The 11534-nt window shown below is 59.0% G+C and overlaps 1 protein-coding gene across 2 annotated transcripts in view; it reads right to left on the reverse strand.

Moving 5' to 3' along the window:
- DNAH17 (dynein axonemal heavy chain 17) overlaps positions 1-11534 on the reverse strand; it is a 99284-nt gene that overhangs the window by 42669 nt on the left and 45081 nt on the right. For both annotated transcript variants that reach the window (XM_044938628.2, XM_044938627.2), the window contains exons 31-44: positions 11367-11519; positions 9961-10086; positions 9677-9784; positions 9036-9167; positions 8557-8717; positions 7764-7920; positions 6643-6747; positions 4901-5058; positions 4128-4266; positions 3716-3943; positions 3182-3319; positions 2200-2332; positions 878-1005; positions 9-157 (exon numbers count right to left, since the gene is read on the reverse strand). In XM_044938628.2, the coding sequence (XP_044794563.2) occupies positions 9-157; positions 878-1005; positions 2200-2332; positions 3182-3319; positions 3716-3943; positions 4128-4266; positions 4901-5058; positions 6643-6747; positions 7764-7920; positions 8557-8717; positions 9036-9167; positions 9677-9784; positions 9961-10086; positions 11367-11519 (2015 nt within the window). The remainder of the gene's footprint in view (positions 1-8; positions 158-877; positions 1006-2199; positions 2333-3181; positions 3320-3715; positions 3944-4127; positions 4267-4900; positions 5059-6642; positions 6748-7763; positions 7921-8556; positions 8718-9035; positions 9168-9676; positions 9785-9960; positions 10087-11366; positions 11520-11534) is intronic.

Here is an 11534-nt window from a genome sequence, read left to right on the forward strand (position 1 = left end):
CAACTCACGGGTTCCAGCCCAGATCGGCAGGGTTGATGTACAGGATGCCGGCTCTGGAGACGGTGGCCGGCGTGGCTGTCCTCAGGTGGCTGATCTCGAACACCAGCCGCATGGTGCGGTTCAGGGGGATCCGCTCGTTGCTGGCCAGGGTGAGGACCTGGAGACGGACACGGGCCTGTGGGTTTCAGTTGCAAGAGTGCCCTCGTCCCGAGGCGGCCACAGGACCCATCTCAGAGGAAGGGGAGGCCAGAGACACCCTCTGCATCCTGCCAGCCACCAACCACTTCCCTAACCCAGCATCTCTCTGCCGTCCCAGATGTCAGCACCCCCTCCCACCCCAGGGCCATGGAGAGCACTCAGACGTGCGTGGACCATGTAGGACTTCACTCTGGGGTTAAATTTGCCTCATCAAACCAGGACTCCTCCTCCCTTTCCTGGGGAACACTGGGGTTCCCTCCTCCACCCGACTGAGAATCACGTTCTTCAGCTGCTTTTAGACGATTCTTGATGTCGTCTGCACCTTCCAAGATATTAGCTTCCCCTCCCACGTGGTGCCACCCACCACGTGGTCAGGTAGGAATGCTCCCCGTGCCTGCACCCTTCACCCACGCTCCCCAGAGAGCATCTGAGCTGGCTTGGGCTCAGTGGGCCTACGTCCTGCAAGGAGTGTGCCTCGGGATGGGGGCTTCCCCCGGTCCCTCACCATCTATAACACTTTGTGCAGAGCTCCAGACAGGCCCCCTCCTCAGTCCCCATCCACAGCGGGTCCCGTGTGCTGAGTGAGGCGGGCGAGACGTGTGTTGAATCCCACGTGCTCCCCTGCCCCTCGTCACTGTGGTTCTGGGGGCTCGGCTCTGGGGTCGCGGGCCCCTCGCACCTTGTTGTCGTCCATGACGGTGTTGAGGGACTCAATCCACATGGGGTCTATGTCTCCATCCAGCACGATCCACTTGGGGCCGTCGTGAGTGATGTTGGCCAGGTCCCGCATGATGGTGGAGAAGAGGCCTGCGGGCGGCGGGGCTGCTCAGGCCTGGCTCTGGGCAGCACTCGCTTCGCGGGGGCGCTGACAGCACCCCGGGCACCCCCCGGGCCGAGACCCAGCCTGCCCCCTCCCGCGCCCGCCCCACCAACCCTGGCCTCTCTCTCAAAGGTGGCCAGTGCCATTCCCCAGAGGGACAGTGGACGCTCAGATGGGAGGGGACCTGGCTCACTTCCTGCCCTTCTCCTGACCCCAAAGCTCCCCTCCTTGATGCCTCCACCCCTGACCCTGCCCCACAACACCCCCCACAAGTCTGGTCCATCGTCAGATTCGATAGCCCTATATGGAGTGCCACGACCCCAGCCAGCACCCCACCCCTTCACTCCTCACTCCCCACCTTTCTTCCTTCTGTCAGTAAAGGTTTGCTGAGTGCTCCTCAAGTCTCAGACTCAGAGCAGGGGGCTTGGGGACAGTCACAGTCCCCTGCCCACCCCACAGAACTTGCATTCCAGTGGAGGGGGGTGGGGGAAACACAAGATACACGCACAGAAACACATACAGTGTCACGAAGAGAAAGCAGGGTGAGGGGCAAAGGACCCTTGCAGGGGAGAGACTGGAGCAGAGCCCCAGCCCGGCCCGGGAAGGGGGTGATGGAAGCTCAGGTAGGGTGGGGGAGCCCCCAGGAAGCAGGCACCCCCTCCTTCCATCCGCTCCAGAGCCCCTTTCTCCCCCTGGGGCCCCTCTCTCTCCTCCAGCCCCTCACTTGTCCTTTCTCCAGTGTCCCGGGTTCTTTTTATAAAGCACAGACCTCGTCAAGGCCCTCCTCCAGGAAAGCAGCGTTCCCAGCCCCCGAGGCTCCGGCCTGTGTTTCCGGGCCCCTCCCTGCTCCGTGGACCACAGTGTGGTGGCCTCGCTCGGGGCCGCTGTGCTGATGCTCACATGTCCGTGGCTTCCCCACTTCCCCCACCTGGTGGAGTGAGCCGGCTGCTCTCTGTGATCTCCCTGCTCTCCGTGAGTGCCATGAGGATGCCCCGTATGTATGCACAGGCCCCTGCCCCAGCTGGACCTGCTGAGGGTCTCCCTTGGGGGCCTGGCCGTGGGTTCACTGCACGGAGCCTGGCTGAGCATCCACAACAAAATCGGCGGGCCGCGGACCCAGGCCTAGGACGCTGGCTCTGACCCCTGGTCCCCTTTGTGCCGTGGGGACCCTGCTCTGTTACCATCTTTCCACTCCCTGGTCGCTGGGTTGATGATGCCAAAGAGTTCGTCACAGGTGACAGCCTTAGGGTCCAAGTCCACGGCCACCGGCTTCCTCTTCAGGTTCTGGTAGGTCTTGTTCAGAGACTTGAGCACCTGCACCAAGGAGGGGCCACTCACGTGGGGCTCAGGGGCCGCGCCCCATGCCCAAACCCCGTGCCAGGGCCCTCGTGCGAGCTCACAGGGCCTTTGAAGACCCATGGGCAAAAGCCCCGCCTTGGGCCCACTTCGCCCTGGAGACACGCAGGTGCATTTGCGTCCCCCAGACAATACCCAGGGTCATGCCAGGCGCCCTGCCACCGCTCCTCTGTGCACAGCGGACAGCTGCTGTGCCAAGGCCCGGGAAAATTCCCACTGTTCCTGATAATACAAGTTATGTGTGCTTGCTGGGAAAAATTACCTGCAACTCTTCCACCGAGAGAAGAGTTTTTAAGGACATTTGAGGAGGTTCACGTGGATATGCGTGTAGATACACACACATACATACATTCCTTTTTAGAGAACTGGCTCATACAGTTTCTGCTTTTTAAAAATAACTTGAAGTGAGCAGCCCTCGTGTTACGCAGTCTTTGGAGATGATCTTTAATAATAGCATAATTGTCCATCCTGTGGGTTGTCTAGCTGAGCACTCGGCTGGTTTAGAATTTTCCGATGTTATGGGTATCAGTAATGCTGGCCGCCACCCTCTGCCTCCCACTGTGCCCCAGGCAATGGCAGGGGGCAGGAGGGTGGGGACTGGCTGCAGACAGGTGGATGACCAGCATCAAGGGGGAAGGGACGGAAGGAGAGGAGGCCCAGGAGAAGGGTCTCAAGGGGGGGACCAGGGTCCCCAGCCATTCTGTGCCTCCTCCGCTGTCCCTGTCACTCGGCACAGCTCCCTTCCCAGCCCATGATGCTCTGTGGGGGCCCGGGGTGCCCTGGGCCGGGTCCCAGGCAGGCGCCTACCTGGGACTTGCCGCTGCCCGCGTTCCCGATGACAAACACCGAGTGCCGGACCTGTAGCAGCTCCTCCAGCTGCACCACCTTCAGCACGAAGCCGTCCTCCGCCTGCAGCTGCAGCTGCACAATGCTCTGCTTGATGACCTGGGGGGCAGGGCGGGGTGCTGGGCCCGCCGGGCAGGACCGGGGAGCCCCCTGCCAGGGAAGAGATCAGAGGGGAACAGCGGCCCTGCCCATGAGGGTGTCCAGGTGCTCCGCCGTGGGTGCTACTCAGACCCCCATGCGGGGGATGGGTTTGTCCAAAGCCTCTTCTGCTTCTTCTCCTGACCCTCCAGTATTGAGAAAGGGGCTGGAGAGGCAGCCTGTGGCCTCGGGACATTCCTCAGGGCAGAGGGAGACACGCACGTGTGGCCATTGCCTGCTGGCAGGCACGGCCATCACCCCCGTGTGGTACCTGCCACTTAGATGGTGGAAAGTCATAGTGGAAAGTGAGGTCCTCGGCAGCAAGGAGGCGCTGGTTGGGACCCCAGCCATACCCACCTTCTCAAAATTCAGGTCCCGTTTCCGAGGCACATCCAGGGCGGGGAAGAGGTCCCCGATGAGCCCCATGAACACGGGAACGTCGTCGGTGACGATCTTGGGGATGTTGAAGTCCCTGAGTGCCCGCATCAGCACCTGGTCCTCTGCCCGGCTGGGGTCGCCCCTCTTCAGGGAGCCGGCCACCACCAGCACAGACTTGATGGCTCTCAGGCCCCAGTCGTAGTGATCCTGCGGGGGGGTGGGCTGGCATGAGCATGCCGCCTGACGTGCCGGGACCGAGGCTGGGGGGCTTCGCCAGGCTGTCTGGGAGGCAGCCCAGGCCAGCTGCGTTTGTCATCCCTCCCGCCCCTGGCTCCGTGGGCCCCCGGCTCCATGGGCCCCCGGCTCCATGGGCCCCCGGACAGTCACACACCTGCTTTGACAGCAGCTCTTTGCATAAGGTGTAGAGTGTGATGAACTTCCTGGCCAGAAGGCGGGCTTCCAGAAAGCCCTCGGCCACCAGCATGATCTCGCATATCAGTTCAAAGTCGGGGACCACCATGGCGCAGGGCCTGAGGGGTCCAGGGGGGGTCTGTCTTGGCTTCTCCCCTTCCTCCATGCCTGCCTCCACCTGCCCCTCATGAGCTCACCTTCCAGGAGGGCCACAGCCTTACTGGCAGAGACTCTAGGTGCAGAGCAGCTTCCCAGACCCCCTCCCCTCCCCTCAGCTCAGCTCCCCTCCCGTCTTTACTGTTGCCCCCTTGCTCTGCACAGGGGTGTCTCCGGGCCCTGCCCCCCTTTACTCAACTCCTCTGAGAGTCACCTGAGTGCTGCCTCCGCCCACCACCTTGTACCGATCAGCTGTGTGCGTGTTCAGTCGTGTCCGACTCTTTGTGACCCCACGGACTGTAGCCCATCAGGCTCCAAAGTCCATAGGATTTCCCGGGCAAGAATACTGGAGTGGGTTGCCATTTCCTTCTCCAGGGGATCTTCCTGACCCGTGGGCAGCTTATGCCTAAAATGGGACCTTCCTCTCCACCCCCTGGGAGTCAGAGAGTGGGAAGACACCATCTGCTCCTTACAGAGGCCCTGGCCAGCTAGCCCCTCTCACCCAGGCCTTGTTTCCCATCCCTGCCTCCCCTAGCCCCCTCTGGGTTGACCCAGCCCTCCACAGCCGCTCTCCTGGGCCTCGCCCCCGCTGCACACCTGAACAAGGCCTTTAAGTTCTCCGGCAGCTCCGTGCGCCCAGCATACCCCGGGTTCATGGTGATGAAGATGCCGACGGTGGGGATGAGGCTTATCATCTCTCCCAGGAAATTAAACGTTTTCTTCTTGGCCCGAATCGCATCTTGGACACATTTTACCTAAACGGTTGGTACATAGATGGGTTCATGTGGGAACAGCTAACTCTGATGGGCTGGATGGAGCTTCGTTTGCACTAAAGCGTGTGAATGGCTGTGAATTTGCAGAGGACTGTCCTGATCTTTTTTTTTTTTTCATTAAACTTTGATACAATTGTAGATTCATGTGCAGTTGTTAAGAAAGAACCAAGAGGGGATCCCATGGGTCGCTCCGCAGCGCCCCCCAGTGGTGACCGCGGTGCGGCATCACCACCAGGACAGCGACGTGGAGATGACAGACATTTCCGTGACCTCAGGTGGAGTCTCCCTTGACAGCCACCCCCACCCCTCTGCCACCCCACCCTCCCCTGACCCCCTGCAATCAGTCATCTGCTCCCATTTCTGTGATTCTCTCTTTCACGAACCTTAGTGAGTAGGATGGTACAGTATGTCATCTCAGATGGGCTTTGGTCACTCAGCGAGACGCCCTGGGGGTTCCTCCAGGTCGAGGCTAACCCTCGTTATCAAGTGACGTTCTGCCCCCTAGCCATTTTGTGTGTCTGTTCCTGCTCCAGCAGTGACCCGTGGGAGGGCTGATTGGTAGCCATCCCCACATCAGATACTCGGCATCGGGTGCAATCTGAATTCCGGGACTATTAGCTCTGCCTTTGACCCTTGGCGCCCGCAGAGCAGCTGCAAACCTCCAAGCCACCACTAGAGGGCGCCCTGTACCCACGGTTAAGACCTGCTCCGAGTCTGGGGCTTCCAAGCCAAGTCCAGGATTTTCCTGCAAGACTGGTCTGCGGTGTGTGCGGCTCACACCCCAACAGGGCGGGGCCTGGAGCCGGGGCCCCCCCCCACCCCACTCCCCACCACCACGTGGAGCCTCTCCTGATGTTCTATTCCAGTTCTTGCTCCTCCACTTCAGTTCACAGAGCTCTGCGTAATTTTCCCAGGGTCTGTGCACTGACTTTGGGGGTTGGGGGGTCCCCAAGGTGGCAGTCAGCACTGCCAGAGAGTCCAGGGGGCGCTGACTGCCCCCATCTTCCTTTTGCCTTACTGGCCTCTGGTCTCAGGGCTTGGGGATAGTTCTTTGTCTACATCAAGAGGGAAACAGCAGTGGAGGAGGCCACCTACCTGCACTCACCCCTAATCCTGCCAGCAAACGCATTCTACAGATTAGACAATGGAGGCATGGAGAGTTTAAATAGAGCCCAGAACCAGGCAGTCCTGCACTCCATCACGGGTATTCCCCAAATACCTGGGCATACTTCCTCCCTTTCTCCCAGCACTCTTGTCTAATGGACAAGCTCCTATGCATACTTCAATGCCCAGCTCCATCGGGAACTGAAACGAAGCCCTCTGTCCCGGACCCTAGGCAAAACTGACTATCCCCTCCATCTGCATTCAGTGACAAGTTTGCTGTGTCTGACCCTTCTGTGTGCCCCACCAGACTGCGGGCCCCCGAAGGACAGGGCTGGGGTCCCACTCACCTCTGTGCCACACCCCCACTCAGGCTGACCTGACCCTACCGGGAAGCTGACGAGCCCTGACGCGGGAGGGCAGTGAGTTCCCGAAGGTGACCCAGAGGCCACACGGGGGCCCTACCTGTACAGCGATCACGGACAAGACCTCCACGGAGATCCGATTAAACTCGTCGAAGCAGCCCCAGGCTCCGGTCTGGGCCAGGCCCTTGTAGATGTTTCCACAGGACTAGGAAAGGTGGCGGGGAGAAGTGAGCACTGGGGAGTCCTGCCAGGGGCCTCCGCTTGCCCTGTCAGCTCCTGCCCAGGCTGGGGGTCAGGCTCGGGAACTTTGGGGCCCCTGGGAGGTTAGAGGCAGGTCATCCCCTCCCTGGAAGAGTCAACATGGGGCCAGGAAGAGCCCAGGTCCTCCCTGCGCTGAAGGCTTTGCCTGGACTCAGATAAGGCCGTTTGTGTAAAATTCACCCTGGCATTTTCCACTAGCACACAAGGAGGGGCCTTCCCTCTCAGGTGGAGGAGACGGACTCAGGCCCTTGAAAGATAAAAGGGGTGATTCTTCAGTGTTTACACACAGGATTCCTTCTAGGAGGATCCAGCTTCAGATTTCACTTCTCTAAAACCCAGGAGGTTGGTGTGGGCTGTGGCCTTGACAGTCAGAGGGGGCAGCCGTCCCCACCCTCAGCCTCAAGATGGGGTCTCCTGGACTGTGGGGATCCCATGGGGATGGGGCGGGGAGGCTCCAGGAGGCCATGTTCATGACCTCAGAGGCCCCCAACCCTTCGCACCAAAGGCTGCTTTGACCTGACCTCCACGGTCTTCTTTCTTGGGCCCTTTAAGAACTGTGGCTGTGCCGCAAAGCCTCTGGTGACCGCAGGGACCTGGCCCCTCCGCAGGGGCCACCCCCCACCCCCCACCCCCTTCCCCCTTGAAGGCTCTCACTCTCTCTGGTGCCCCCAGTTGCTGGGACAAGCTTGGGATGTAGGTTGGGAGGGGTTGCCTCCCTTGCAGGGAAGGATGTTTGGAGCCGAGTGTTCCATCTCTGGGGTCGCACAGAGTCGGACACGACTGAAGTGAGTTAGCAGCAGCAGCAGCAGCTTGTCCACCCTGGGATCCTCTACCAGACACGCTGGTCATGCCCAAGAGGCCAGCCAGCAGTGTCCACCCGTCCAGCTGTCACTTGGGGAGTGCTGGCTGCGGCCTCCTGGGGGAGGGGACTCCAGGCTCCCCTGGATGTGGGATGGGTACCTTGTAGTCCATCTGCTCAGAGCAGTTGAAGACGTAGACCATGGTGCCCAGGGCTCTGCCCAGGTCCTTGGTCGTCTCGGTCTTGCCAGTCCCGGCGGGGCCAGCAGGAGCTCCACCCATGATCAGATGGAGGGACTGGGTCAAGGTTATGTAGCATCTGTAAGGGATGTCCAATCACCCTGTGGGTGGCAACCCCAGGGCTGCCCGCTTTCTTTTACTGTGGGTCGGTGACAGCCCCTGAGCCCCAAGGTGGCACCAAAGGGAGCTCTAAGGGGCAAAGGAGGACTTGTGATGTCACCAAGGAGCAAACGCCATCCTGCTGGAGCAGACTCTACGTGAGGGCTGAAACAGCCATGGCACTAGTGGGTGGAGGGGCGGGAAGGAACGTTATGTTGCCCGTCCAATGGAACAGCCGCATCACAGGTGCTGAGGATCTGGTCTGAGTGCTTTTTGGTGTCACATGATTCACTTGACCCTCGACAAGCTGCTGAGGATTTATAAAACATCATCCCCATTTTACAGGCCCTCAGAAAGGCTAAGCAACACCCCTAAGGCCAAACAGCCGAGGTCAGAATGAGGGAATAAGGTCTCAGCTCCAAGGCTGGGTGCCTGGCAGGTGACAGAACTGAACCTGAACGCAGGCCCCCAACCCAAACGCCCACATCCGTCAGCCTCAGCAGGGGACATTTGGGTCTGAGGGTGCAAGGACACGTGGGGAAGAGCCCAGAGAAAGGGTGCGATTCCCTCCCCTGCGTTGTTCGCGGCCAGGCGGGAAGGCGGCCGGGGCCCTCACCTGTCCGTGAGTGGGGTGATGACCAGCCGCGGCGTGTTGCCCAGGTACTCATATGAGTACTGGATCTGGGCGTCACAGATGTTGGCAAAGCAGTGCTTCCTCTCCTCGTCCCAGCGGTGCCGCAGCTGGGACTGCCAGGTGAAGGCCTGGGAGCTCTCCACCTGCGGGGGGAGCAGGCTGGCTTGCCTCCAAGCGGTCCCTGACCCCGGGGTGCTTCTAGTGCCCCGCTCCTCCCCAGGTGCCCCCATCAAGCCTAACACCGCCCCCCACTGCTGAACCAGGGGCACTTCTGATTGGGCTGCTCGTCCAGTGGCTCACCAGGGGTGAGGCTAGGGGTGAAGGAAGGGGTAGCCGCTGCCTGGAGAAGTGTCCCCCCCCGCCCCACTGAGGAAGAAGCAGTAACTGGGGTGGGGGATGTGGGCTGGAGTCCTGAGCCCCAGGCCCCCACCCTGGTTCCTGGCCCCTCCTGGCACCCATGCCTTGGCGGTGATCATCTTGGCCACCACGTCCCGGGCATGGACGTCGATGGTACAGATGGTCATGATCTTCATTCTGTCCCCTGCATTGAGGTTTCCAATGAGCAGGGTGATGAGCGCGTTGAGCTGGCTGATCTGTGGGAGCAAACATGCCTCCCTCGTACACAGCTCCACGGGCGGCCTCAGGGGTGGCCTCCGGGCTGGGCGGATCCCCCTGGGCACTCGGGAACTGCCCCTCCCCCATGGAATATCAAGGAGTCACTGAAAATGGTGTCGATGAAGATCTGATGTCATGAGAGATGGCAGACAGTAAGTGAAAACAGGATTTTAAAGCCACTTGGACAGTTGTGTATTTTTGCCTAGGAACTGATTATATGTACACTAGGTTAGCTAAGAATCTGTTGACAGGGTTATATCTTTCACTTTAAACATTATCTTTGGTTTCTAAATTTCTAACCAAGAATCTGTCAAAAAATCAAATCGAAATAGAGAATTAAAGTCATGTATTTCTGAAGCGGTTACTCCTGGGCAGAACAGCTGTTGCCAATATTTGGCTGCTTTTGACTCAGAGAAATGGCAGGGGCACAAGCCAGGACCTCACAGAGCAAGGTGCTTAGGACGGACATGGGGTGGGCAGGACACACCTGCTTCTTGTTGTAATCTTTGATGGCATTTTCATAGCCTTCCTCCAGCCTGGCAAACGCCAAGCCCACCTCGGTGGTCCACCAGATTTGGGTGCACGTGAGCGCGATCTGGAAACAGAGGGGGGCCCCAGTACCCTGCCACGTGAGCACCTTTTTCTGTCCGACGGAAGAGTTCATACCAGTTAAGGTGGCTCTTCGCCGCCGGACTGTCGCTAACCCAGGACGGGTGAGCTCCGTCCACCCCTCCCCGCATTTCAGAGCTGCCCCGTCCACCCAGCTCGGACCTGGGCGGGGTAGTCAAAGATCCACTGCTCCCTTGGCTTCTCCTCATAGGTCACCACAGCTTCGGGGATCTCATGGCGGAGCGTGGCACACATCCTGTCCAGCACCCGGTTCAGCCAGACCTCTACCTGGGGACGGAGCCACGGGGACCAGAAAGGGTGAGCATGTCTCATCCGATGACTTGCTCTGACGTTTACGAAATCAATTACCACTTGTCCTCATCCGTATCATCATTCTAGGGGTAGAAACGCCCAGGTTTTCTGAGCGGTAAGAATGCCCTGCTGGAAAAATGTGTTCAGCAAGCCTCGCTGTACCCACAAAACTAGTTGCATTGGGCTTTCATGTGGAATCACTGTGTCTAAACACAGAAGGGAGAGGGAACGAGAGAAAAAGCTAGAGAAGACATTCTATGTCTGAGCCCATGAAGTGGTGCTGATATTCCGGGACAGGGCATCTGTCCCCCGGGCTCTGCTGCCCCCTGTCCCAGGCGGATTCTGACCAGCAGAGCCCCACTTGTCCTCAAGGGCATTCTTTGTCACGCGGACAAACTGGCTGATGAGCCTTGTGTGTATTTTGAAATACAAACCTTCAACTAACTGCCACCAGGAGGAAAATACCCGAATGGGATAATCAGGTTGGTTTTTCTTTTAAGCTATTGATAGAAGCACAGTGCAGGCTGTAGTTCAGTGGTTATGTCTGTAAGTGGTTAAGTGTGGGAAGTGTCTGAACAAACTGATAAATGGATCCTGCGTCACCCTGTCCGGCCAGGCACTCCGAATTCAACTTGTTGGAGCTCGAGTTTTCTCACGTGAGATTTTTAATGCCCCAAGCCAATTTACCTCCAAATTACATTTTGCTTAGGCAAAATGTAAGAATTGATTTGGATGCTTGAGTAATACTTGGGCAAAGAGATGGGGGAGAGGGCAGCCAGGAAGCTTGCTGTCAGCAGAAGGGAGAAGCCTCCTGGGCTGGGGAGGTGGGACCGGGGCCGGGCTGCCCAGGGTAAGAGGAGCCCTCTGCTAAATATGGAAGCTGTAAAGCCCATCGTGCTGAACAGGGATGAGACCTTGGCAGGTGTGCATGGCACCCTCCAAAGTGGCCCCCTTGGCATTAATAATAATAAAACGATGAAGATTTAAGGGCATTAATAAATCTGTTCTCTCCCTCCCTTTCCCCCCACCTCCTTTCTCCTTCCTTTCTTTTCACGGGTCACCTCAGACTGCATAGGTAAGGCTGTGCAGGGACTCCTATAAAGACGTCCCTTATGCATTTGTTCTGCAAGGCTGAGGGAAGAGGAGAGAGGGCCGGCCACAGGCTGCTGCTGACAGCCTGTCTGGCCATGCGGTCCCGGCCACGGGGCACCGCCATCCTGAGGGCAGTGCTCTGCGCATCCCGCGGTGGCTCGCACCTGCCCCGAGAGGTTGCACTCCTGGTCAAAGTCCACATACTCGTCCTCCTTGCTATACATGCCCAGGCCGAACTTGAGCGGCTTCCCACTGGCGTCCAGGCGGAACTTCAGTTTACACAGGCTGTCGAAGAGCTTGGACAAGTGGCGGCTCACCTGGATTTCGGGGTC

The sequence above is a fragment of the Bubalus bubalis genome, chromosome 3 (genome assembly GCF_019923935.1).
Source record: "Bubalus bubalis isolate 160015118507 breed Murrah chromosome 3, NDDB_SH_1, whole genome shotgun sequence".
Lineage (NCBI taxonomy): Eukaryota > Metazoa > Chordata > Mammalia > Artiodactyla > Bovidae > Bubalus > Bubalus bubalis.